Here is a 27,592-nt window from a genome sequence, read left to right as displayed (position 1 = left end):
TTCGGCACCTGTATAAGTGCTTATTTACATATCTGCCGAAACATTTCGACCACTGAAATTTCAGTGCATCCCTAATATAAAGTGGATAATTTTAACGGTGGCACTTACAGCTGTTTACACGTCCCTTTGATCCCCTTATGTGAGACTGCCAGGAGTGAAAAGAAAACTAGTTTACTTCTGGGTATAAGACACCATGTGGTTCACTCCTTTCCATGTGACAGGTTGGTGTATTCTGATTGGCCACTTAGATACCCAGTGCTGTCACATGGTTGAGGGGAGACAGTCCTCTGGGAAAGCCTTAGAATCTTACATAGTGATTCCCCCATTTGTTCCTAGTAACAAGGAAAACCAGTTGGGGAGTGAAAGAAAACAGTATGTACAGGTGGGGATGCCTTTAAGATGAACCTGTTGTGCACTACATGAGTAAAATACAAATGGCAAAATATAGGGTTGTTTTTTGTTTGTTTTTTTTAAGGCTTCAGTATATCAATATACTTACCTTATGGCAAAACAACATCTTTGATTCATAACCCCCCCCCCCCCCGAGCTCATATTCACATTTTTGCACACTTGCTTGAGCCATTGTGGTCAGAGAGCATACACCGAGCTGAAACCGCCTTCTCCACCTCTCTTGGTAAACCTATACGATGCAAGGATTTTACACTTTTACAGATTTATTCTCTTTTTTGTTCTGAAGAAATTTCCACCCCCTGCACTGTAGTCGTGTCTTCACCCCCCTATTTACCATTCAGACTGTGCTCTTTCCATGCTGCAGTATTACCACAGTTTGGGTTTTTAGAATGGGAAATAGTACACAAAGGGGCGGAAGATGGATGTGAAGCAGGTTACAAGTGATTTTCTATGTTCATCATAGAAATGTGTTTACACACACTTAAAGGAATACTTTTTAATTGGAGTATAGCATCAAGTCAATTAAACTCCTAGGAGATTGATCTGGTCAGTTAAGTAGCAGAGGGGCTTGTTAATCAGTTTCAGCTGCTTTGGTGTTAATGAAATTAACAGGTGCACTAGATGGGAACAATGAGACAACTCCCAAAACAGGAATGGTTTTACAGGTGGAGTCCACGGACATTTTATGACTATTTTTCACTAGCTTGGCATGTGGCTGCAGTCAGTGTCACTACTGGTAGCATGAGGCGATACCTGGACCTTACAGAGGTTGCACAGGCAGTCCAACTCTTCCAGGATGGCACATCAATACATGCCATTGCAAAAAGGTTTGCTGTGTCTCCCAGCACAGTCTCAAAAGCATGGAAAAGATTCCAGGAGACAGGCAGTTACTCTAGGAGAGCTGGACAAGGCCGCAGAAGGTCCTTAACCCATCAGCAAGACCAGTACCTGCTCTTTTGTGCAAGGAAGAACAGGATGAGCACTGCCAGAGCCCTACAAAATGACCTCCAGCAGGCCACTGATGTGAATGTCTCTGACCACACAATCAGAAACAGACTTCATGAGGGTGGCTTGAAGGCCAGACGTCCTCTAGTAGGCCCTGTGCTCACTGCCAGGCACCATAGAACTCGATTAGCATTTGCCAGAATTGGGGGGTCTGCCACTGGCACCCTGTGCTTTTCACAGATGAGAGCAGGTTGACCCTGAGCACATGTGACAGACGTGAAAGGGTTTGGAGAAGAGGTGGAGAACGTTATGTTGCCTGTAACATCGTTCAGCATGACCGTTTTGATGGTGAGTCAGTGATGGTCTTGGGAGGCATATCCATGGAGGTAGACACAGACCTTTACAGGCTAGATAATGGCACCCTGACTGCCACTAGGTATCAGGATGAAATCCTTGGACCCATTGTCATACACTACGCTGGTGTAGTGGGTCCTGGGTTCCTCCTGGTGCACGACAATGCCCGGCCTCATGTGGCAAGAGTATGCAGGCAGTTCCTGGAGGATGAAGGAATTGATACCACTGATTGACCCCCACGCTCACCTGACCTAAATCCAATAGAAACACTTCTGGGATATCATGTTTCGGTCTGACGCTACCAGGTTGCACCTCAGACTGTCTAGGAGCTCAGTGATGCACTGGTCCAAATCTGGAAGAAAATACCCCAGGGCACCATCCGTCTCATGAGGTGCATGCCCCGGCATTGTCAGGGTTGCATGCAAGCACGTGAGGGCCATATGGAAAAGTGAGTATCATTTTGAGTTGCTGCAATGAAATATCAGCAAAATCGACTAGCCTGCTGCATAATTTTTTTCACTTTGATTTTCGTGGGGTTTTTTAATTCAGTCCATATTATATATATATATATATATATATATATATATATATATATATCTCTATCTATCTATCTATCTATCATGTTTTCTACTGAATAAAGAACACTTTCTTTTAATTTCTAGCACTGAACATAATTGAGAAAAATATATTACGTCGATATACTGTAGATTCCTTATTACCAGCTAAGTGTGCACTAAAGCAAATCTGATTAACCATGAGCTGCTTTCATACCATTGTACTATCTAATACAGTAGCTTATAAGACCTGGTGATTGTAGAAACAGACCCTGAATGAGCCATTATGGAAGAAGAGAAACCACTCTCTCACCTTCACTCTGCTTAGAAGCTCTACAATTAACCTGATGGACTGCAAATTCCTCTGAGACAATAGGAGCTTTCTCTCTTCAAATCGGATTTTCTCCTGCAATCTCTTTTGCTCCTCGGCCTGCAGTTTTTGCAGCTTTTTCTTGTGCTTGCGAGCTTCCCGTTCTCGTTGTTTATCCTCCTTTCGTTTGATCTTCTCCTTGCGCTTTTTCTCCTTTTCAATCTCTTCTAGTTCTTTTTGTTTTCTAAAATAAACCTCAATGTTAGTGCTGCCTAATCAAATAATCAAAAACAATTAAAGAATGAGGTACATTCATACATACATACATATATACAAGTGGGTATAGAAAAGAATCACCCCTTTTAAAATAATCATATTGTGTTGCTTTGCAGCCTGAAATGAAGACAGATACAGTTTTTGTTTTATCCAGCTGTATTTACTCAGGGCAACTTATAACAGCCAAGTGAAAGATATAACACCAACATACCAGAAAAAATCAAATAAAGAACATTTAAAAAAGGATCACCCCCCTCCTTCAAATGACTTGTAAAATTAATTAGGTGTAGCTAATCATCGCAATGGCACACAAAGCCACTTGACTTTCAGCTGTTGTCATTTTGATTAGCTGAGCATGAAAAAAGCTTTTCTGGAGCATTTTAGTCCCTGATAGTGCAATTGAAGCAAACAATCAACTATAGGTGGCAAGGCACTGTCAAAAGATCTCTGGGATAAGGTTGTGGGCACAAGTCAGGAGATGGATACAAAAAAATTTCACAGGCTTTATCAATGCCTAGAAGCACAGTGAAGTCTAATATTTAGAAGTGGAAGGTATTTGGTACAACACAGACCTCCTTGGATCAGAACATCGCTCCAAACTGGATGAAATAACTAGGAGGAAACTGGTCAGAGAGGCTACCAAGAGCCTACAGCAACTCTGTTGCAGGAATTTATGACAAAGAGTGGTCATTGTGTACATGTGACAACAATATAACAAATTCTCCACAAATGTGGCTTGTATGGGAGGGTTTCAAGAAAAAAAAAAGCCACTCCTCAAGAAAATCCACATGCAGTCACAACTGAGCTTTGCCAAAACACACCTTGAAGATTTTGAGGCCACATGGAAAAAGGTGGTTTGGTCAGATGAGACTAAAATTTAATTATTTGGCCTTAACACTAAACGATATGTCTGGTGGAAATCCAATACAGCTCACCGTCCAAATAACACCACCCCTACAGTAAAGCATGGCGATGGTAATATCCTGCTGTGGGGATGTTTCTCTGCAGCAGGGACTGGGGCACTTGTCAGGATAGAAGGAAAAATGGACGGCGCAGAATACCATCAAATTCTTGAGGAAAATCTGCTGCCCTCTCCCAGAAAGTTGTCAATGGGAAGAAGGTTTACCTTCCAACATGACAATGACCCAAAGCACACAACAAAAAAGACCACACAGTGGTAGGAGAAAAAAGGTGAATGCCCTTGCATGGTCTAGTCGGAGCTCAGACTTAAACCCCATTGAAAATCTATGAAATGATTTGAAGACTGCAGTCCACAAATGACCACCATCAAATTTAACTGAAATTGAGCAGTTCTACAAATAAGAGTGGGCAAATATTGCAAAGTCTAGATGGGCAAAGTTCGTAGAGACATATCCCAACAGACTAAAGGCTGAAATTAAAACAAAAGGAGGTTCACCAAACACTGACACTAGGGGGTGATACTTGTTCCAACTCAGTGATTCAGTTTTTGATTTTTAATTTTTTTTTCCTGATGTGTTGGTGATTATATGTTGCACTGAGTAAATACAGCTGGATAAAACAAAAAGTGTGCCTGTCTTCATTTCATGCTGCAAAACAACAAAATGTGAGTTTAAGGGGGGGTGAATCTTTTCTATACCCACTGTATCTCCTTTACTGAAAGAGCTTCTTATTTCTTTCATTTAGAAGCAATAAGTCCTTCAAAAGGTACTTTTTCTACCCTAGAAAAACAGTTTACCACACAAACATACTATTCAGCATACACTAGGTAGGGATGCACTGATACCCTTTTTTGATCAGCTAGTACGGGTACCGATACTTTGCAGTGCGAGTTGCGTTGATATAAAATGTATAAGCACAAATTGCACCGCAAACAATAGCCTGCAGTTTGAATAGGAAGGCAATTCCTGTCCAATTCGCATGCGGTTTCCCCATTACTCGGATTTGTCATAGACTGAGTCTACACAGGAGCGGTGCGGGGAACCTCACTGCATGAATTCCATGCTAACACAGCAGAAAAAGCTGGGGATTTGAAATCCCCGCCGCTTTCTCTCCCCTCTGTGCAGGGAGGTTTCCTGCGTGGCTCCTGTGTGAAATCAGGCCTCCGTTCACACAGCAGCAATTGGGAAACCGCATGCAATTTGGACAAGAATCACATTCCTGTTCAAATCGCATTCTATTGTTTGCGGTGCAATTTGCGTCCATACATTCTGTATGGATGCAAATCGCACCGCAAAGTATCGGTTTCAGGTATCGGAAGCATTTTCACGAGTACTCGTGAAAATACTTGGTATCCGTGCATCCCTAATACTAGGTATAATCCCAACAGAAGAACTGCCACCTACTTACATCTACACCTTCTATAAATACCAAGGGAGTTTAAACAATACCTAGCAGATCATATTACCAAATTGGTGTCCTAAAGATAAACACAGGCCTCTCTTATCCCAGGATTTTCCTAATACTTTGTCTAGTACCATAAATGAATGACAAGATAAGTGTATAGGCCTGCTTAACACTAATGAGGGCTGTGCAGCCGGTTTGCACAGACACAGCAGCCCATTCATTTGAACAGGCTAGAGTGCCTGTGTTTCATTCAGGAAAAAAGGTGCATGCATTTTTCAAAAATGTATCCATAGGGACACCACATGGTCTTTCTGACCATGCAGTTTCCCTGCGATGCACGCTGACACGTGGGGGTGCCATTCAGGATGAAGAACAGCGCAATTCGGCTGCCAGTGGTTTCGGGTGCGGGTATAGGTGCGATTCCTGCACCCGCAGCGCTAGTGTGAAACCATAAAATAGAGTCAAAATGTGAGCGATCTAAAGGTAGCAGCTGTAGCACTACAGGTAACAAATATAAAAACCTCATCAATACTAGAAATAAATAAGTGCAGCGCTAAAAATGATATATATATATATATATATACACACATATACATATATATACATACACATATACATACACACACATACATATACACATACATATATATATATATATATGTATACAAAATGAAAAATAAGCAAAAACAATCCATAAGTGACAATCTGTGCAGGTCTAGGTGAAAATAGCAGCAATAAAGATCCAGTGTTGGTGCTACAAAACAGTGGGGTAAGAATACGCACTCACCAGATGCGTAATGTAAATACGCATTAAATACGCAGGCCCTCCCTTTGAAGCATTGACAGCTGTTCGGCTGCTCCCATTTCAGTCACCTTGCAGAGCTGTCGGAGGTGCTGTCTGATGTTGGCGGGATTCTATGTGCTGATTGGTGGAGAGCGCTGCAGAAGGTGATGGCACGGCGGACATCTTTGTTGATGAGTCAGGGATGAATCCGCAGTGAGGGGACACCGGCAGCAATTCATTTGTAGAGCCCACCTGATCCAGCCCACCGCAGTATCCAGAGAAGAGAGTTCCTGTCATACAGGCTTCTACACCCACCCATCCCTTTAAGAGGACCTCTGGCTGACTGGATCCCTTACCACCTGTGAGCTCCGACAGCACCACCTTTACCCAGAGGGAGGATTATCCTTGGCCAGGATCATATCCAACTTCTAAAGGGGACCTCTACTGATTGATTTAATGCGTATTTACATTAAGCATCTGGTGAGTGCGTATTCTTACCACACTGTTTTGTAGCACCGACACTGAATCTTTATTGCTGCTATTTTCACCTAGACCTGCACAGATTGTCACTTATGGATTGCTTTTGTTTATTTTTCATTTTGCATACCTCTATACATATGGGCTAGTGTAAAACCAGTCAATCCTTGCTCCTGTCAAACAGCCTTAAAGTGTAACTATGGACAAAATAAAAAAAATTACATGTATGATGCAGTCAGTCAATAACATTAACACAGCAGTCTGGTTGTTTTTTTTTTCTTACCAAAATGTTCTTAAACGTGCAGCAACCAAATCTAAAGACTGGTAAGCTGCACTATACAGTATATTACATTTTTGTTTTGGGTTTAGATCAGCCTCTCTCAACCTTTTCAACACAGAGGAACCCTTGAAATAACACTCTAGTCTTAGGGAACCCCTGCTAAAAATTACCCTTTCTACAACTCATGATACATTAGTGTGATAGTAAGTGGGAAGAATGCTCCTTACACTTGTGGTCATTGGGATGGATTACCCCCTTACAGATAGCTAAAAAGATTAATGGTGTCAGTGGGAACCTCTGGAGAAGCCCTGGGTGAGGAACCCTGGTTTAAAATACACATTAAATCTCTGACCCAGAGTAAGTATGTGGCAGGGCACACAGTAATGGAGCTGCTGGTTTAGCATTGATGCCAGGCAACTAGCATGCTTAATAGAAGTGATCAGCACGTACGCACCAGTAAATTAATATATTACTAAAAGTGCACACCACTATATATGCCCAAATATCCATTTAATCCATAGAACTTTAGAAATATTATTACTGGGCATGTCAAAATAGCTGGATTTTGGGTCACAAGCTCAACTCCTTTGTTTTTAAATAAAAAAGACCTAAAAACTTTTATCAATGCTTAATTAGGGTAGAATTTCACTTTATGCTGCAGTTGAGAAGTTCAGCAAAATGTATAGGTGTAGAAGTGGGGAGGTAAATTTAGCACATCAGCTACTTAGTGTCCTTTGTTGGATTTGATGCTTTTAAATCTTGTTTTTTCCCCCCTGGGTCACCACACTTACAGTCCCTGAGCTCTGTATCATTTGAGCTGAAGTAATTGGCGCCATAGAAAATCCATAGGGACTTCTGCATTACCAGTAATTATCCTAACCACACAAACACAACTTCTCATTAGACTGTGACATTTCTTTGCTTGCTTTTGATGCAATAAATCTAAGTTCAAGAAGCATTTAGAACAGCTTTAATAATTTCTCAAATGCTGCTGAGTGATCAGTCCTGGCCCTTTCCTTCAGGACTGCAGATAAAGATGCAATGTATTCTTCATTTTACTACTAAAACTGTTAAAACAATAAAAAAAAAAAAAGCACCAAAATTATAGTAGTGTAGCCCCATAGTGTGGGGTATGCACTGCTGTGGTGTGTGTGTGTCTTTGGCATGGGAAGGAGGCAAGTTTTAACTTCTACAAACTGCGCTGGATGAATCCTACAGAAGAAAACCCCTGATGCACAATATAAATACCTTTAAGTCCAATTGCACTTGTGTTTTAAACAAGCTAAATAAAATATGTGCAACAAAACCAATGCCACAGCACAGCATCCTGCTCCCCACCAGCATGCTAGACAGGAGGATCTGTATACTCTGTAAGCCTGGGTTCACACTGCTGCAGTGCGGAATTTGCAGCGTTTTCTGTGAGAATTCCGCACCACATCACAATCGCACCCCGTTCATGCGAACCGCTGCGGTTGTGTATGCTAACACCCCGAAATCGGTCCGCAAAACGCAGTGCGATGTGCAGAATCGGATTGCATAGGTGTGAATACCCATGCGATCCAATTTTAGTGCGGACCCAAAAAAGGGTCCTGCATACATAATGTATGGCTCAAATCGCACGACACAGAATTTGCATGTGATTTGCATAGGAATGCAGTGCGGTTCCTGTGCAAATCACATGCGATGTACCGCACCGCATTAGTGTGAACCTAGCCTAAGTCAGAGCCTAGAGCTGTGAAATCAAACTCCTTTTTTAACCGCTTGCCGCCCTGCCACTGTGTATATACGCGCGCAGGGCGGCAGTGGAGCGCAAAAGCACGTTTTAAAACGTGCTCCGCGCTCCCGACACATTCGCGGGTAGGGGGCGCGCGCGCGCGCTCCCGCCGACCCGCGGGTGATACGATTCGATCCAGGAGGGATCAATCATTAGATTTCAGCCAGTGATTTCTGGCTGAAATCACATGATCGGTCCCTGTCCTATCCTGTCCTGTGTTGATATTTACACAGGGCAGGATATGATGTCATTCTTCTCTGCCTGGACACATTCCGTTCCAGACAGAGAAGAAGACATCCAAACAGTGAGTACACAAGCACTACACTACAGTTAGAACACCCTAGGACACATTTAACCCCCTGATCGCCCCCCCCCCCCCAGTTAACCCCTTCACTGCCCTGTCACCAGTGTCACTGATCAGTGAAGCGATTTTTACTGATCAGTGTCGCTGGCGACTTCCGATAGAGTTAGCGCCCCTCCCAGATAGCGCCAGTTTGCCCGCTAATACACCAGTAGTCCCGTCTAACCCCTTGATCGCCCCCCCCCCCCAGTTAACCCCTTCACTGCCCTGTCACCCAGTGTCACAGATCAGTGAACCAATTTTTACTGATCACTGTATCAGTGTCGCTGGCGACTTCCGATAGTGTTAGCGCCCCTCCCAGATAGCGCCAGATTGCCCGCCAGTACACCAGTAATCCCGTTTAACCCCTTGATCCCCCCCCCAGTTAACCCCTTCACTGCCCTGTCACCAGTGTCACTGATCAGTGAACCAATTTTTACTGATCACTGTATTAGTGTCGCTGGCGACTTCCGATAGTGTTAGCGCCCCTCCCAGATAGCGCCAGATTGCCCGCCAGTACACCACTAATCCCGTTTAACCCCTTGATTGCCCCCCCCAGTTAACCCCTTCACTGCCCTGTCACCAGTGTCACTGATCAGTGAATCAATTTTTACTGATCACTGTATCAGTGTCGCTAGCGACTTACGATAGTGTTAGCGCCCCTCCCAGATAGCGCCAGTTTGCCCGCCAGTACACCAGTAATCCTGTTTAACCCCTTGATCTCTCCCCCCCCAGTTAACCCCTTCACTGCCCTGTCACCAGTGTCACTGATCAGTGAACCGATTTTTACTGATCACTGTATCAGTGTCGCTGGCGACTTCCGATAGTGTTAGCGCCCCTCCCAGATAGTGCCAGATTGCCCGCCAGTACACCAGTAATCCCGTTTAACCCCTTGACCGCCCGCCCCCCCCCCCCCCCCCCCAGTTAACCCCTTCACTGCCCTGTCACCAGTGTCACTGATCAGTGAACCAATTTTTACCAAGCACTGTATCAGTGTCGCTGGCGACTTCCGATAGTGTTAGCGCCCCTCCCAGATAGCGCCAGAATGCCCGCTAATACACCAATAATCCCGTCTAACCCCTTGATCGCCCCCCCCCCCCCCCCCCGAGTTGACCCCTTCACTGCCCTGTCACCAGTGTCATTGATCAGTGAACAGATTTTTACTGATCACTGTATCAGTGTTGCTGGCGACTTCCGATAGTGTTAGCGCCCCTCCCAGATAGCGCCAGTTTGCCAGCTAGTGCACCAGAAATCCAATTTAACCCCTTGATCGCCCCCCCTCCCCCCCCAGTTAACCCCTTCACTGCCCTGTCACCAGTGTCATTGATTACAGTGAACAGATTTTTAGTGATCACTGTATTAATGTCACTGGTGACTTCCGATAGTGTTAGCGCCCCTCCTAGATAGCGCCAGTTTGCCCGCTAATGCACGGGATTTTTTTTACCAAAAACATGTAGCAGAATACATTTTGGCTTAAATTTATGACTAACTTTGAGTTTGATATATTTTTTATAGCTTAAAGTAGAAAATATTGTTTTTTTTCAAAAGTTTCGTGGTTTTTTTGTTTATAGCGCAAAAAATAAAAAGCGCACAGGTGATAAAATACCACCAAAAGAAAGCTCTATTTGTGTGAAAAAAAGGACGTAAATTTCGTTTGGGTACAGCATTGCATGACCGCGCACTTATCATTTGAATTAGTGCAGCGCCAAACGGCAAAAAAAGGCCTGGTCATTAAGGGGGCTAAATCCTCTGGGGCTCAAGTGGTTAAATTTCACAGCTCTGGACTCAGACTGCCACAGTTTTTACAAACAACGCACCAATTCTCTTCGGCAGCATGCTAGCAGAGGACAGGATGCTTTACTTTGCTACTTTCTTACAAAAACTAAGCATATGTCTTTCCACAACCTTATTGGACAAAGATTATTCAGCTAACTTAAAATGGAAGTTAAATTGGGTCTTAATCCATGACCGCTGGTGTAATACATACTGTATATGTGGTGTCATGGAGGTGGGACTTCTACGGAGATGCAGCACTAGTGTTTGTGCTTGGAGAATGCTCCGTAGCATGCAGGGCAAGCTATCGTCTACAGCTTCTACTCTTGTACAAAGGATTGACAGCCTGGAGGACCAGCTTCCACTCACATGATTGTGGTGATAGCCAGTGATTGCCTATCACAATGATCACCAGGGAAACTGCACCTGTACTCTTTCTCCTGAATGGATCAAATGATAATGTATTCTAGTCAAAAGGGAAGAATGTAAATAATATGTAATATGTGATAATGTAAAATAAAAATAGCTAGATCAGGGCTTGATCTAGGATAGTGCAAAGGGTCAAGGTGTTTTAGGTAGGAGATGCGCTCTACTGTTTTGTATCCCTGCTATGAGTACAAATAATGAGCATGTAGTATCACCAAACAAGCCATCATTTTTGTAAATTAGTGTTGCCTGCAAAAATGAAAGAGATAGCTGTTACATATAGTATGATAACAGAATAAAACCACACATATAAAAAAAGTTTCCTATACTGCTAAACTATACAAGTTCCTAATGTTTTAGTCATCTGACCATTACCGTTCCTCTTCTTTTTGTCTTTCTTCAGCTTCCTTCTGTTTTCTCTTCTGCTCCTCTCGCCGCTGTTCAAGTTCTTGCAATTTTTGTCGCTCGAGATGACGCTTTTTAATAGATGCCTCAGTCAGATGTTTTGTTTTATCAAAGGAAACCTGCAATTAAAAAAGTAAAACATTAAGGCAAAATAATGTTTTGTTATTTCCATTTATTTATTTTGAAGTGAAAAAGAACATTCTGCTAAATGAATTATACCCAATGGCATTGCATTTAACCTCGGTTTACACTGCTGCAACCCCATTGTTGTGAGATTTCCAGTGTGACTATGCCGCACAACTTGCTTTAGACTTTCATGAGACATTAGAGTCTATGGGACTCTGTCGCATTGAAGTTGCAAGAAAGGAACCTTTTTAAGAAAAAGTACTGGGGCTTGAGTCTCATTGATTAAAATGGCCACTAATGAAATTAATATGTTTTCAATTGTCATGTGACTCTATTGGGTTGATTAACTAAAAGTGTAAAGTGCAAAATCTGGGGCAGCTCTGCATAGCAACCAATCAGCTTCAAGGGTTTTTTTTTTTTTTGCTTAATTATACAAGCTGAAGTTACAAGCGGATTGGCTACCATGCACAACTGCACCGGATTTTGAACTCTTCAGTTTTAGTAAATCAACCCCTATGTGTAACAAGTCGCATGAAAAGTTGCACGAGTGTGATCAGGGCTTAGTCTATTTTTTCAGGTAAATATAATATATTTATACAATAAATGAATACCAAATATATTTCCACCTTCTTCTGCCTAAATTCTGTTTTTACAGTGTACTCAGACAAGGATACTTCAATTTTAGAGAGATACAAGTGGGCTGGATCAGCACAGGGATGTCTGTAAAGAGTTCAGTTCAGAGTGAATGGACTCTGATTATTATTTTTTTTTTTTTTTTTAAGTACTCATGGATAGTAAAAGGTGGAAAATCCTTACAAACTGTTGCTCCTAGCATTTGGTAAAACCTTAGCAATCCCTTGGGAGTTTATGGAACACCTGCACAATAAGCAGCTCTCTTCAGGCAGAAATATAATTTGCCCAAACGTTCCTCTGTACATAGTTGCTAGGTTTTGCAACAGATATAGCTCAAGCCTCGTACTAAGGTACACAGCTGCATTGCTTAGCATGAGATGGAGTTTTAATGCACTTATTGGCATCATACTGAATACAGGCATACCTCGGTTTACTAATTTAATTTGTTCTGCTGGACTTTTCGTATTGCGAAACATTCGTAAACCGAAACGTGGCTTCCCATTGAAAACCAATTAATCCATTCCGGAGGTCAGAAATAGGTAAAAAAAAAAGTCTTAACTGTTTGAAACTCTTTATAAAAGTGCACTTTAAAGGCATAAAGGGACATGATTAAAAAAAATTTTGTAAATGCACTGAAAACCAATTAATCCGTTCCGGAGGTCAGAAAAAGTAAAATAAAAGTCTTATCTGTTAAACTCTTTAAAAAGTGCACTTTAAATGCATAGTACTGTACAGGGACATGATTAAAAAAATTATTCGTAAATGCATTGAAACCCAATTAATCAGTTCGTATTGTGAAAAAAATTTGTAAACTGAGGCATTATTTTCCATGGATTTTCATTCTTAAACCAAAAATTACATTAACCGAGGCGTTCGTAAACCGAGATATGCCTGTACTTTATATTTTAAAGTAACTCAACTTTAATGGAGAAAAGAAACTGCCTCTGTGTGATCTATGTACATCGTAAGGATTTAACAAACTTTGCTGAAGAATCCTACCCTCTGTCCTGAAAAATTGCATTTGTTTCACCATGTCCTTTTCTGAATAGGAAGGCCTGATTTCAGTCAAGAGTAAAGTGAGAACAGCAAGTGCTGGACTGAACAATGGTCTTAGGGACTAGTAGCCACTGCTGCCGGCCATGTTCAGGATGGAGGCAGGGTTCACAGTGAAAAAGGGACACATGGGTTCATTGTAAAGAAGATGACTTCATTTTAACATAATGTCAAAATCCCCAAGGTAAACTGCTGGTAAGGAGGCCCAGAACTGTATTTACCCTACTACCTTTTTCACAAGACTTCTGGTTCCTCCCTAATGGTTGGCCAACTGAACTGGACTGGATGCTCTTTCCAACAGAGTGCCCCAATGCTAAAGGGCTGTCCAAATCACCTGAAGCTACAAGAGGATTAATGGGAGACTATATTCCTCTAACAACCAAGTGCTCTGCACCAACAAGCTGCCCAGGACTCCTCCCTAAACAGACAAACTAGCATTTGTCTGAAGAATCTTCCAGAAGATGGGAAGAAAGGACTTCCCTGATTCCAGAGCCATACTCCTGAGCCACCAAGGTAGGCATAACTTGGTCTCTGGCATCAACCAAACTGGCCTGCCCAAAGACCTTTCCCTACAGCAACAGAATGTCTGAAGTGAAATCGGGTGAAGGGGGATGTCTCAAAGAAGGCTACCATCAACCCCAAGACTCATGCAGGTTATCTTTGACTAGCCTACAGTTTGCTTGCCAGTGTTCAATCTTTCTGTAGGTAGCAGTACAACCCTGAAGGTTTAAGGATTTCTGTGTCGCTCAATTAATGAGAAAAAAATAATCTTAAAGTGATTGTAAACCTTGAAAAAAAAAAAAGAACAAAAAAAAAAAAAAAAAAAAAAAAAACACCACAAAAAAATAAAAAAACATTGTAGAATCACATGCCCTGTGCAATGGTTTTGTACAGCGCAGCCACAAACCTCCTCTTCTGGGTTGCCTTGCGGATACTCTGGGCTCCTCCCTTCCAAGTACCCCAAAGCAAGATGCTTGCTATGGGGGCACATGTGCAGGCTCAATCCCAAGCAGGGTTTTCTGTGTCTATCCAAACAGTGCTGCTCGGTCCCACTTTCCGCTCTTTGCTCAAAGGTTTTGACTGACAGCTGCAGGCATCTATGGCTCCCACTGTTCTCAACCAAGCCTATGAGAGAGGGGAGAAGAGCTTCTGCATATGTGCACAGTGCTGGATCAAGAATGGGCTCAGGTAGGTATTTAGAGGGGGCTGGGGAAGCTACTATTGAAAGGCGTTTTTTTTTTTTACTTTAAAGCACAGAAAGCATTAAAGTAAAAAAATCTTTTACCTTTACAACCACTTTAACTTGTAATTATCATTTCAGACAGAACACACAACACTGCAGTTTATTTCTAGGCTTCCCTAATTTGGTGTCATTAAGCTAGAGGATTGGTGGCTTTGTAATTAACAGCAGCCAGATACACTTGGGACTGATGGTGGAGATACAAAAATTCTTAGCAACTTCTCCCAAAGGGATGACAGGTTATTACAGAAGCGAAGAGCTACATATATAAAGTATGTTCTATACATATCAAATATTTCTGTATCGCCAACCTGTGCACAGTTGAATACAATCTGTACTCCATACCTCTTCAGTCTATACACTCTGCTGTATTTTCTACACTCAACACTGCTCACTAAATTTACACCTTTTTGTCTCCTAATTCCCCAGAGTAACTAAATGAAAGACTGTGTTCACTACTACAATTACCCTGTGCACAGACATCAACACTTTTCCACTTTTACATTTATATTTAAGACTACTATTGTGAACAAGCAAAGCCTGCTGCTTAGAATACTCACCTTTATGTTACAAGCAATAGCTTTGCCATCTTCACCTTTATACATTAGCTTCATGCCACGCAAAGCATTCATGGCTTTTACAAAACCCACATACTCCTTGTACTGCACATAAGTTTCAAAGTTTAAATGTCCTCCAAAACTGAATGTATGAAAGCTTCTACCAGTCATTTCTTCTCTGTAAGGATCAAGCATAGGGATGTCTATATTCCTGATTTCTCCAAAGATGCTGAAGACCTTTACAAGGACTTCTTCGCTTGGCTTTTCAGAACCACAGTCTTTAACAGCAAACCACTTGCATGGAAGGCCTTCCAAATAAATTGTGTCTGGCCTTTCTCCTGGGAGATTTTCATCCATATCTTCAGCATCACGAAAGAAAGAGTCCCAATCGTGTCTGGTGGGAAAATCTATTTTATACTCCGCTGCTCTGACTTTCAGAATGTCCGAGAACCCACTCAGTTTTATACTTTTGCCATCCAGAGCACTTATAAAAGCCTTCACCAATCCCTTATTCTCCACTTCCCCTTCAAAGCGGATGAAGTCCATGGTACTTTTGGAGATTCGTAAAGTAGAAAATTGGTGGTTATTCACCATGCCTTTAAGACGCTCCATCACTTCCCAGTTTGAGATGGATTTTCCAGGTTGCTTTAGCTGAGGCAGTGCCACACTGATGACGATCTTTGAGATGGGCTTTAGGTACAGCCCATGCGACCCACATAGCACAACAGCTTCGGAGGTATCATGCACTATGGTAGCAGCTGCCATAGTATTCACTTTCCTGTTGATAAATAACAAAAAACTTTAGCACATAATTTAAATCATATCCTACACTGTATACTGATTTTACCATTGTCATCAGGTCTGGAAAAAATGGAAAATGCAAAATGTTAAGTTAATATCAGAACAAAAATTTTAAAGGGAATATTCCAATGGGGACACCAATTTCAGTGAAAACTATCTAAAAGAGGATTTCCCCTTACTGCCTGTTGTGTCTAGAGGACAGGAAGTAAATGTAAAAATCCCCAGTGGAATGTATATGGTAATGCAAGGCTGGACACAAAGATCAAGAGCAAGTCGCACACTGCACAGGTACGATCAAAACCAGTATTCACACCATAGTTTCTGAGCTTGTGAGGGACACACTATCAAGTGTAAAACTGGCCTGGCACATCATGCAGCATTCACTCAGCACCCCAAGAAATAACAGAATTGAACTGCAGTGTTCTTGCACTGTCAAAACCCCCACTTTTATTATCACACAACACACAGGGGTATATTTCTTATGGTCATCACAATCTGCATAATAACACACAGCAATAGTAATGTGAGTATTACAGCATGAAATAAACACATCTTTTGACAGCATCACAGCATAGAGTTAATACATTACCAAAGCTACGGGAAGAAGGAAAGGAAGAGACCTCATTGAACCACAGTGCATAGGAGATTGTGGAGAAGCCCGAAGCACGACCGGCCGATGAGTCCATGCAGCTTTGGCAAAAATTCCAGCGTCAGAGTGTCCCCTCAGGCGTGAAATGGCTTCTGATCCCATAGTCTCCAGGCCTCTCCTAAATATCCCCGCTCAGTGCCTCTGGCCACAATCCCAGATTGGGCGGCACCTCACCTGCTCCAACATGCTCTTTTTCAGAGAACACTGAAAGGTTCTGTGAGGTTGCAGAGTCACACCCAGTCACTTATCACTATCATGCCATCTAGCAGGCCTAATAAACACATGATCAAACTCTTATCTACATACTGCCATCTAAGTTTTCTCCAAGTCCAAGATGTTTAAACCTTATGGCAATAAGCCCACCAGCCGGGGGCTATATAAAGGAACAGACTTTTCTAAACATTTCTAACAGCACAAACAAGTCTTATCTCATACAAGTGGCCTAAATCTAGCTATATCTTTTGACTCTAAGTTTCGCTTAGCCTAGAGAATGACGATATGTCATTCCCCATGCTTCTGGCATATGGGCAGCGATGCTTTACTGGAAAAATCCCCGGGGAAACCAAGGGCCCAAGGCCAGCACATTTCCTAGGCAGTACATTCCACCCCTTGGCATTGGTCCATTGGTTTCCAGGGTCTTCCGGCATTACGCTATCAAATACCAGCCCAGCTTCCATGCTATTATCAAAGCCAATAAACAACCCTCAATAATAATAGCCCACTTAAGTAAGGTTCCGACCAGCTCACTGAACATTCCTCCCAATCCCAAAGTCCAGTCAAAATCCTTAAAGAAGTCTGAGATACTTCCTGCTATATCCCAGGGGGTGTCATTAATAGGCTTGAGACGGGCTTGAACCTTCTCCAACCTTTCAACTTCATGGAAGATTCATCCAGTCCCATCCTTTAAAAAAAGAACAACAGGCATCTCCTACTACATGGCAAACACCACCTTGGGCCGCCAGGAGGTAGTCCAGAGCCATCCGGTTCTGAAGTACCACCAGATGCATTTGTTCTTATTCAGCTGAAACTGCGGAAATTGCCTCACCTGTGGCATTGAAAGCTTCTTCTAGCACATTAAGAAAATGATCCATTTTTGTGTATAAATCCCCCACACCAATCTGGGGGCGGCCACTTCAGCCACTTTGGCCCTTTGGTCAGCTATGGAATTAAACAGATGTTCTAATGAGTCAGTCCCACAATGGGCATCTACACGATGTACCGTGATGGTGCCTAGGGATGCCAAGTTCCAAATCTGCTGCCACAATTCCTTTCCCCACACTTCTTTAGAGTGAATCATAAAATCCTACCCAGCTCACATGGGAATCCATATGACTAGGCCGTTAGCCACTGACCAGGAGTCTGTATACAGGTGACATTGACCAGGCATTTCTTTGGCAATGGTTAAATACACTGCATATTGGCTGCTCTTACCTTTCCCTTCTTCCTGCAAAAAATGCTTGTTAACACGCCTATAGGTCACAGCTTTCCAGTAGCGTTCTGCTCCTTTAGATTTAGCAGAGCCATCAGTGAACCAAGCATGTTGCTGCTCCTTAGGTGGGAGTTCACCTAAAGGCTTACCCCATTTCACAGGTGATTTCACTTGCTGATGTGGATTATCTAAAGGGGTTGCTAGGGCCTCAAGCACTACTGTTTGGATATTTCAAAAGCCAACTGTTGTTCCCTACCCCAATCAAATGCCTTCTTTTTATGGGTAACCTGATATAGGGGAGCTAAAACCTGGCCTAAATGAGGGATGTGTTGTCTCCAAAATTCAAAGAGTCTTTGGACTTCAGTCCTATTTTGCCGCTCTTTGAAATCTAGTATTTTCTGTCTAGCTTTGGGGGGTATTTCTCTGTTTCTACAGTGCCATTGGATACCCAGAAACTTAACTGTTTGTGGGGGCCTTGTATCTTATCTGGGCTAATCTCCCACCCTTTTTGTTTCATATGGTCAACTACCATGGCTAAAGTGTATGCTACCCCCTGCTCATCGGAGCCTTAAATGAGAATGTCATCTATGTAATGTATCTGTTGAGCTGGAGGGAGGGTTAGCTCCGCCAGATGTTCTGCTGTCAGTCGGTGGCAGATAGTGAGAGAATGTACATAGCCCTGGGGTAACCTGGTAAAGGTAAACTGTCTGCCATTCCAGGTAAAACTGAATTGTTCCTTGCTCTCTTCAGCTATAGGAATGGTGAAAAAGGCCTGGGCCAGATCTAAGGCCCCATACCAAACACCAGAATGTCTTTGTATATATTTCTATGATTGTGACCACATCAGGGACCGCTGCTGTCAATGGTGGAGTCAACTTGTTGAGTGCCCGGTAGTCCACGGTCATGCAATAAGTACCGTCCAGTTTATACAATGGCCAGACGGCTGAATTCCATGCAGAGGTGATTGTCTTTAAAACTCCTGCTTTGAAGAGCCCTGAATTGTTTGAGTAATCTCCTGATGTCCCCCAGGTATGCGATACTGTTTTGTATACACCTTTTGTGTTGCGGGGGGGGGGGGGGGGGAGGCAATACTACTGGTGGCATTTGCAATGTGCCTACCAGTATGTCCTTAGCTTCCCCTAATCTGACTTCAGCTTTGTGAACTCCACATGCATAAGTGCCATCTGTCAAATGCAAGGTCATACCTCTCAGGATGTCCATCCCAATAATGTATTCCTTGATTTGCACAATCAAAACTCTGTACTTCTTACAAGGGGTCTTTCTTATCCCTAATTCTACCTTAGTACTAACTGCTTTCACCTCTTTCCCTCCTAGTCCTGTGACTACTGCTGGGATTGCCCTGTGCTTTCTAGGGTCTCCATAAATGAATGTGGCCTCCGCTCCCATATCCACAAGTGCCCTGTCTGAATATTACCCTTCCGACAGCGGATAGTTAATTTCACATGGGGGCGGGTTTCAGCATTAATGGGGGGATCTACTGAATTTACTTGCTGAAAACTTGGGACATGCGGGGCTTGGCCATCATGGGGGGGGCTGGGGGCAAAGTGGGATTAGCGACCCGTGTCCCCAAAAGGTGGTGGTTTGAGTGGGGACAAATCCATGGGTTGGGCTGATGGGAACACAAGGTCTGGTTTCTGTCTCATATTATTCACCTGTTATCTTGTGCAATCCCCTCTTTCTATACAGAGCATAAAGTTTTTCTGTGTCCATGCCATCTGTTCTCTGGGTACAACAGCTCTGATCAGTGCAGAGAACAGCTCACCACAGCATGGCATGGATTTCCCTTCACTATGCCTCAGAGGCTAATTAGCCTGTGGTCTGAAAAATTGAGAATGCCGTGGGGCACGCAGTACCCCTCCTTCAGATCATTCCCCCAACTCTCCTAACTGCAAGGAGTCAGCAACCACCCTTAATGGCTGACCTGTCATGTTTACCGGCAGGGTCAGCACAACCTGTTTATAAGGAGCAGGGGTATATTTAATCACCAACGTCTGTACTTGAGGGGTTAACAGGCATATCATTAAATCTGGCAACCGGCCAACTGCTATAGCTGGTCTAGCAGTCTCATATTTCATCTGCCTAAAAGCATCAGATAAGCCTTGAGAGGGCTTATCATTAATAGGCCAGTTAATTTGTGCAGGGAAGCAGTGACAAAGACCCCTATTTACTATGCTTAAAAGGCTACCTGATCTGCCTGTTCAGGACCCTCTCTAATTGGCCGCTGCACTACTGGCTCTGTAGTAATTGAAGCAAATTTAGAGGAGTTATGTCTAACAGGACACCAGCTGCCCCTCCATCATATAAACGGACAGCCTAGGCATCCAGGAGCTCCCCTGGTCTCTGTTTACAAATGTCAATCATGTGTTATAATTCCAGGTGACTGTAATCCGCAGTCACGCTCTCATGTCTAATGTGGACAAAATCCTCATCACAAACAGCTTTACGACGCTGAACAGGGAGTGCAGTTCAATCCTCAGACTGGTCAGGTATGTCATCAATAATACTTTCATCTGGCCAAGTAAGAAGGGGCTCCAAATCCTTAGGTACATCAGCTAAGAAAGCTCTAAATCTCTTGGGATCTTAGAGGACGTCTGGGTGTGCTGGGATCGTGCTGCAAGCACAGCAACCTTCTCAGCAGCGTATTGATTAGTGGTGCTCCGAAATGAAAATTCTGGTGCCAAAACCGATATGGAAAATTCAGAATGCATATGGCCAAAAACCGAAGCAAAATGTCTGCGTATATGGGGGTGGGGAGGCTCCAATTGTTTAACATATTGTTTCTACTTTCATGTATATATACACGACGTGGCATTGGAGGAGCCTGCGTGCTGACGTCACACCGCCGTGTCCATACGATGGTCTAGCAGCCATCTTTGTAAGTGGATTCACCTGTTTGCTCCACGTGGATGCTTTTACATTTCTAATAAAAATACTGCACCATAAGCGCTTTCTCTCTCTGGGCTCTATTTGTGAGCTGTTCCCTTCAAGGTGGGGCTATGTTTATGCTGAGGATAGAGCGATCTGTTGGAGGGGTCTCCCATTTCTGGTGCATGACAGCTGTGTATTCCCTTTACCTGTGCCTGACAGTGGATAAGGCTGACCTGCTGGAGGAGTTTGCTACTACTGCTTTTAATGCGCATTCAATATGCCCTTCTGGTGAGTGCATCAGAAGGAAGAACTTGTCATGGATTCACCTAACACTTGATGTCACGATCATCTTTTGGACTTTTTTGATATATTTGTTTATTGTTCACTTTGAATTTGCTCTGATTTACAACATTTGTTGATTTGTTTACTGCAGTCACGATACAGATACATTTGTCACCATTGTGCTGCATTGTGTACACTATATTTGCTCATTCACTTATACTTCTATATTTGTCACCATAGCGCCGGAATACAGCGCTTCACCATTATCATATATAATTTTTTTGATTGTTCACTCAAGTCACCATTTATTAATTTTTTTATAAGAACGCTAGAGTGTTGAGAATTATTTAACTGTCATATGTAGGGATGCACTGAAATTCTGGTGGCCGAAACATTTTGGCCAAAAACACCCCTTTCGGCTGTCGGCCGCAATGAAAAAAAAAGCACTGATACAGGTGCCGAAAAAACCCCGCCCCTCAAAACTGCCCGCCCCTCGCTCGGTAATTCAGTCTTACCTGAGAAACAGTCAATCCCGGCACTGGGCATAGAGTTGGGTGAAGGAAAGATGGCTGCCACACATTCCTATGCCCTTGGAGGACCTGAGTGGTCACTTCCGGTTCCAGCCATTTTTTTTAAATCACTAGATCAATGCTTTTTTGATCCAATGCTTTACATTGCAGAGGGGAGATGTGGGGTCTTATTGACCCCCATATCTCTCCATAATGAGGACCTGTCACTAATTATTCCTATCACAAGGGATGCATGCATTTCTTGTGATAAGAATAAAAGTAATTACAATTTTTTTTTAAAAGGAACAATGCAAAAAAAAAAAAGAAAAAAAAAAAAACATTAAGTTTACAGTGCTCCTGTCCCCCCATAGTGGTGAACGCATACGTAGGCCATACCTACATATGTAAATGATGTTCAAACCACACACGTGAGGTATCGCCACGAATGTCGGAGCAAGAGCAATAATTGTCGCACTAGACCTCCTCTGTAACTCTACACTGCTAACCTGTAGAAATTTTTAAAGCATCACCCATGGAGATTTTTAAGTACCGCAGTTTCATGCCATTCCACGAGTGTGCTCAATTTTAAAGTGTGACATGTTGGGTATCTATTTACTCGCCGTAACATCCTCTTATATATTATACAAAACAATGGGGTATAAATTTTGTTTTTAATCAAAGTGTATTTTCCAAAAAAATATATATTCATTTTTAAAAACTGCGCATTTCGGTTTTCGGCCAAGTGCATTTTGAATTTTCGGCACCAGAATTTCCATTTCGGTGGACCACTACTCATATATCATTTTTAATAGCGCTGCACTCTTTTCTTATCAATTGTTCCTGAGGATATAGTGGGTTGTCCTTTTGTGCTAGCAGCTGTTCCTGAATATTCCTCCCTGTGTGCTCATTGCCATTCTTTATTTTACATATATGTAGCAGGTGATCATTAAAGAGGAATTAAACTCTGCTAATTTTTTTTCCATATGCAACCCCAACATTTCATTTTCCTCCTATTTTTCTATGTTACCATGTTTCCTTATCATGTGGAAAGGTATCCTGTTCTCTTTGTATTGCTTCCTTTGTGTAAAATAAAATACCTGGTGATCCTGCCAGTCCACTTGCTTTCCTATTTCAAACTGACCATGCACGAGAACACAGCTATCCCAGCATGGTCAGTTTTCTTCTTTGCATTCCACTTGGGAGCACAGTCTTCCTGTCAGGCTTCTGCTGCCATGTGCTCTGTACATCTCTTCAGTGGGGAGATCAGTATACTGCTGTTTCTCTGCCTCCTGCTGATGCGCCTCTTCTGCAGTCTCCACACCCACCACTCTATGCCCCCCTAGGGAACTGAGAACAAAGGGCATGTGGTCAAATTTCAAGAAGCACAGGATGACAATACTTAAACAAAAATGAGCTGCATGGTGGAATTGCCAGAAAGAAGCCTTTACTGTGCCAATGCCACAAAAAAATCCCAGTTACAATAAGCTTGACACACCTCACCAGGCTTTTTTGTGGCATTGGTCAGTAAAGGCTTTTTTTCTGGTAACTCGACCATACAGCTCTTTTTTTTCCCAAGTATTGTCGTATTGTGCTCCTTGAAACAAACACACCGTCTTTTTCCAAAGCAGCTTGTATTTTTTCTGAGGTTACCTGTGGGGTTTTCTTTGAATCCCAAACAATTCTTCTTGCAGTTGTGGTTGCAATCTTTATTTGTCTACATGACCTTGGCATCAAGAAATCCCCAAACTTTCCACTGCTTAATTGAACATCACTGGTCATTGTGTTTTTTGTTTTCTATGAACATTTTGGCCTAAATATTTTAGGCATTGTGTTGTTTCTTTGCGATTTTCAATAAAATCAGGGATGAGCAATTTATATTGACCAACGCCTGGGGCATGTAGAGCTTGGACACCAGAGCTTGATTTGGCTGCACAGCATGCACTTGTACTGAGCACTCAAGTACTTTCATGTACAAGGATAACCTGAAGGAATAAAGTTTTTTTGTTCCTCATTGGGGCCAGTGCCTCATTTACACGCTCAGCAGATACGCTTTTGCTGAGCGTTAAGAGAGACACTACCCTTTCCTGCAGATCACCCAAGTGGTGCTCAACACACTGCAAGGTCTCTCCCCTCTCTGCTGGTCCCCAGGTGTGGTGCTGGAGACAGGAAGGGAGGTGAGGAGGAGATAAACAGCGCAATGTTAAAAACATTAAAAGTTTTAGTCACCACAAAGCCTTTTATTCATAAAAGCCCCAGACATTCCTAAAAGCACCTCAGATTTAAATACGGCCTTGGTTAAAATTATTATTTTTATTCGGGACAAGTAGATTCGGACCCTGATTTAGTCCCTTGGGAAAGTAGTTTATTCAAAAATTTCCACACCCCTAAAAATGTACACTGCTCAAAAAAATTAAAGGAACACTTTTTAATCAGAGTATAGCATCAAGTTAATTAAACTCCTGGGATATTGATCTGGTCAGTTAAGTAGCAGAGGGAGTTGTTAATCAGTTTCAGCTGCTTTGGTGTTAATTAAATTAACAACAGGTGCACTAGATGGGAAACACTCTGATGACCCCCAAGACAGGAATGGTTTTACAGGTAGAGGCCACTGACATTTTTTTCCCTACTCATCATTTATGACTGTTTTTCACTAGTTTGGCATTTGGCTACAATCAGTGTCACTCCTGGTAGCATGAGGCGATACCTGGACCCTATAGAGGTTGCACAGGCAGTCCAACTCCTCCAGGATGGCGCATCAATACGTGCCATTGCCAGAAGGTTTGCTGTGTCTCCCAGCACAGTTTCAAGAGCATGGAGGAGATTCCAGGAGAGCTGGACAGGGCTATAGAAGGTCCTTAAACCATCAGCAGGACAGGTATCTGCAAGGAGGAACAGGATGAGAATTGCCAGAGCCCTACAAAATGACCTCCAGCAGGCCACTGGTGTGAATGTCTCTGACCACACAATCAGAAACAGACTTCAAGAGGGTAGCCTGAGGACCCGAAGTCCTCTAGTGGGCCCTGTGCTCACTGCCTGGCACCATAGAGCTCAATTGGCATTTGCCATTCAACACAAGAATCGGCAGGTCCGCCACTGGTGCCTTGTGCTTTTCACAGACGAGAGCGGGTTCACCCTGAGTACATGTGACAGATGCGAAAGGGTCTGAAGAAGCCCTCTACAGGCTAGACAATGACACCCTGACTGCCATTAGGTATTGGGATGAAATCCTTGGACCTATTGTCAGACCCTATGCTGGTGCAGTGGGTCCTGGGTTCCTTCTGGTGCACAACACTGCCTGGCCTCTTGAGAGGCAGTTCCTGGAGGATGAAGGAATTGACACCATTGAATGGCCCCCACGCTCGCCTGACCTAAATCCAATAGATCACCTCTGGGATATCATGTTTCGGTCCATCCAACGCTGCCAGGTTGCACCTCAGACTGTCTAGGAGCACAGTGATGCCCTGGTCCAGATCTGGGAGGAAATACCCCAGGATACCTTCAGTCATCTCATTAGGAGCATTCCCATTGTCAGGCATGCATACAAGTACGTGGGGGCCATACAAGCTACTGAGTACCATTTTGAGTTGCTGCAATGAAATTTCAGCAAAATGGACTAGCCTGCTGCATCATTTTTTCACTTTGATTTTCGGGGGGGGGGGGGGGGGTCTTTAAATTCAGTCCTCTGTAGGTAGATAATTTTCATTTCCATCAAATGATGGGGCATCCTTCCTTTACTAACACATTACCCAGTCCAGATCAGTATAGACATCCAGCATATTTTTCCGCATTGAGATCGGATGTGTTTTCAGAGTGTTCCTTTAATTTTTTTGATCAGTGTATATTTATATATATATATACACAGTATTTTCTGGCGTATAAGACGACTTTTTATACTTAAAAATATACCCCAAAAATTGGGGGTCGTCTTATACGCGGGGTATAAAATGTGAACCTTGAGTTTGTTTGGGTCAAGCTGGCTGGATGTGTGGTAATACTGTACATATAATATACCGTGCTGAGCCAAGTTGGCTCAAAACAAATGTCCCTATGACAGATTAATCTGTCAGCCCGCCGGATGTGCGGTATATACAGTATACTGCGCTGAGCCAAGCAGTTTCAAAACATACGTCCCTACTGTAATCAGCCCGCTGGATGCGTGTATGTACGGTAGCTGCGGCTACATACAGTATACACTGGGCCAATCACGGCGAGGGATGTATTCTACTAATGAATACAAAGCCTGCTCGGATTGGCTGAGTCAGAGAGGTGGGCTGATGATGTCACAACATACCGGTACGTTTTGAAACAGCTTGGCTCAGTATACTGTATATACCACACATCCAGCGGGCTGACAGAATAATCTGTCATAGGGACATTTGTTTTGAGCCAGCTTGGCTTAGCACGGTATACTGTATGTACATTACTGCACATCCAGCGGGCTGTATATATACTGTATGTAGCCAAAGCTACCGTATTACCGCACATCCAGCGAGCGGTAACCATCTGATTTGGAATTTGATCCATATGATGACTGTCTTACAAATGTATCACAAGATGTCATTCATGAACTTATGATGTCAGAGGATGAACATGAGGATTTTAAGTACCGGTAAGTCATAACCATTTCAATTAAAAAATCTGATGTTTTTAAATGGTGTTGCCTCGGAAGGGGGGTAGTCTTATACGGTGAGTATAGCCCAAAACCTATGTTTAACTGGAAAATTAGGGGGTCGTCTTATACACCCAGTCGCCTTATACGCCGGAAAATATGGTATTTTATACTACATGAATGGTTTGGCTGGACAGCCTAGATGTATAAGACATTGGATATCTTGGAGTTGAGTCTTAGCCCTGGTTCACACTAAAACGAGGTGCGGGAAACCCATGTGGGATTCCCACTCTGCGTTCACATTGCACTACCTTTGAGATCCGCAGCAAGTATCAGTGCAATATTAAACGAGAGCCCAAACGCAGGTCGCAATCATAGTGCATTTGCCTGCATCGTATTGCAGTTACAAAATGACCATGCAAATCGGTTGCAGTGCGTTTCTAAAACGTGTGCATGCATTACTTTGCTGCGATTAGTTGCGCATTCTCGTGCGGTTCATATGACCCTAGGCTTAAGCAGGTTTTCATGGCATTTTGGGTGTTTATAATTCAGGAGGTGGCAGGGACTCCTCCAAGCACCTATACTTTATTTTCTGACTGTATCTCTAGGGTCCTTCACATTCCGCCTGCTCAGATGAAGAGCCCTGGTGTGAGTGAGCCCTGGTGTGAGTGAGCCCTGGTGTGAGTGAGCCCTACCTGAACACTGATCTAGATTTAAATCCAGGAACGTTAATGAAGGGAAAGGATTCCAGGGAAAACCCCGTACAAAGCACACTCCATCTCTGGAGGAAAGGGTCACCTGAGAATGTGAGGGATCCCTGCAGACAGCTACACAAGTTCTGCACAACTTACAATGCAGACAGATCCCCTGCATTCACCTGATATGATCATTTGTAAAGCACAATCCGACCACCATCCGCTCCCACTACATACCTACCTCCTCTTTCAGCCCGCTATGCAGACGCCGCTCATACATCCATCAAGGAAGAACAACGAGCCGCTGTGCATTGTGGGGAAAGGGGTGGGACCAAAGCTCTCATCAACACTTCCGATGTAGCCGTAGTACGCCACAGTTTCCAGGGCGATAGAGAGGGAGCATAGAGCGGGCAGAACGCATGCGGACCACTAGGCGTGCTTACGTCATGTACGCGCTGAAAGCCTCTTCTCCATTTTGATTGTGGGCTACGCTGTTTGAACTTGAACTAGTGCTTTATATATTTTACACGTAGTTCAGTGTGTTTCCGATACTGTGCTTTCAGATTTGCATTAAAAGTAAAATCTTCTAGAAGTTTTTAACTCTTCCCTCATGTAAAGAAACGTTTTAGTTGCTAGAAAACTACTTAGAACTGGCAAACGTTATATATCTTTAACCACTTCTCTTC

The 27,592-nt window shown here is 43.1% G+C and overlaps 1 protein-coding gene across 1 annotated transcript in view; it reads right to left on the bottom strand.

Moving 5' to 3' along the window:
• AKAP17A (A-kinase anchoring protein 17A) overlaps positions 1-27,289 on the bottom strand; it is a 36,171-nt gene extending 8,882 nt beyond the window's left edge. The window contains exons 1-4 of the mRNA XM_089683846.1: positions 27,148-27,289; positions 15,047-15,821; positions 11,405-11,553; positions 2,578-2,818 (exon numbers count right to left, since the gene is read on the bottom strand). Of these exons, the coding sequence (XP_089539972.1) occupies positions 2,578-2,818; positions 11,405-11,553; positions 15,047-15,808 (1,152 nt within the window). The 5' untranslated portion in view covers positions 15,809-15,821; positions 27,148-27,289. The remainder of the gene's footprint in view (positions 1-2,577; positions 2,819-11,404; positions 11,554-15,046; positions 15,822-27,147) is intronic.
• Between the last annotated feature and the right edge of the window lie 303 nt (positions 27,290-27,592).

The sequence above is a fragment of the Staurois parvus genome, unplaced genomic scaffold, assembly GCF_062004578.1.
Source record: "Staurois parvus isolate SC_StPar_1 unplaced genomic scaffold, SC_StPar_1.0 ptg000324l, whole genome shotgun sequence".
Classification (NCBI taxonomy): Eukaryota; Metazoa; Chordata; class Amphibia; order Anura; family Ranidae; genus Staurois; species Staurois parvus.
The sequence above is the reverse complement of the archived record's forward strand: the minus strand, read 5'-3'. Positions and strand labels throughout refer to the sequence as shown.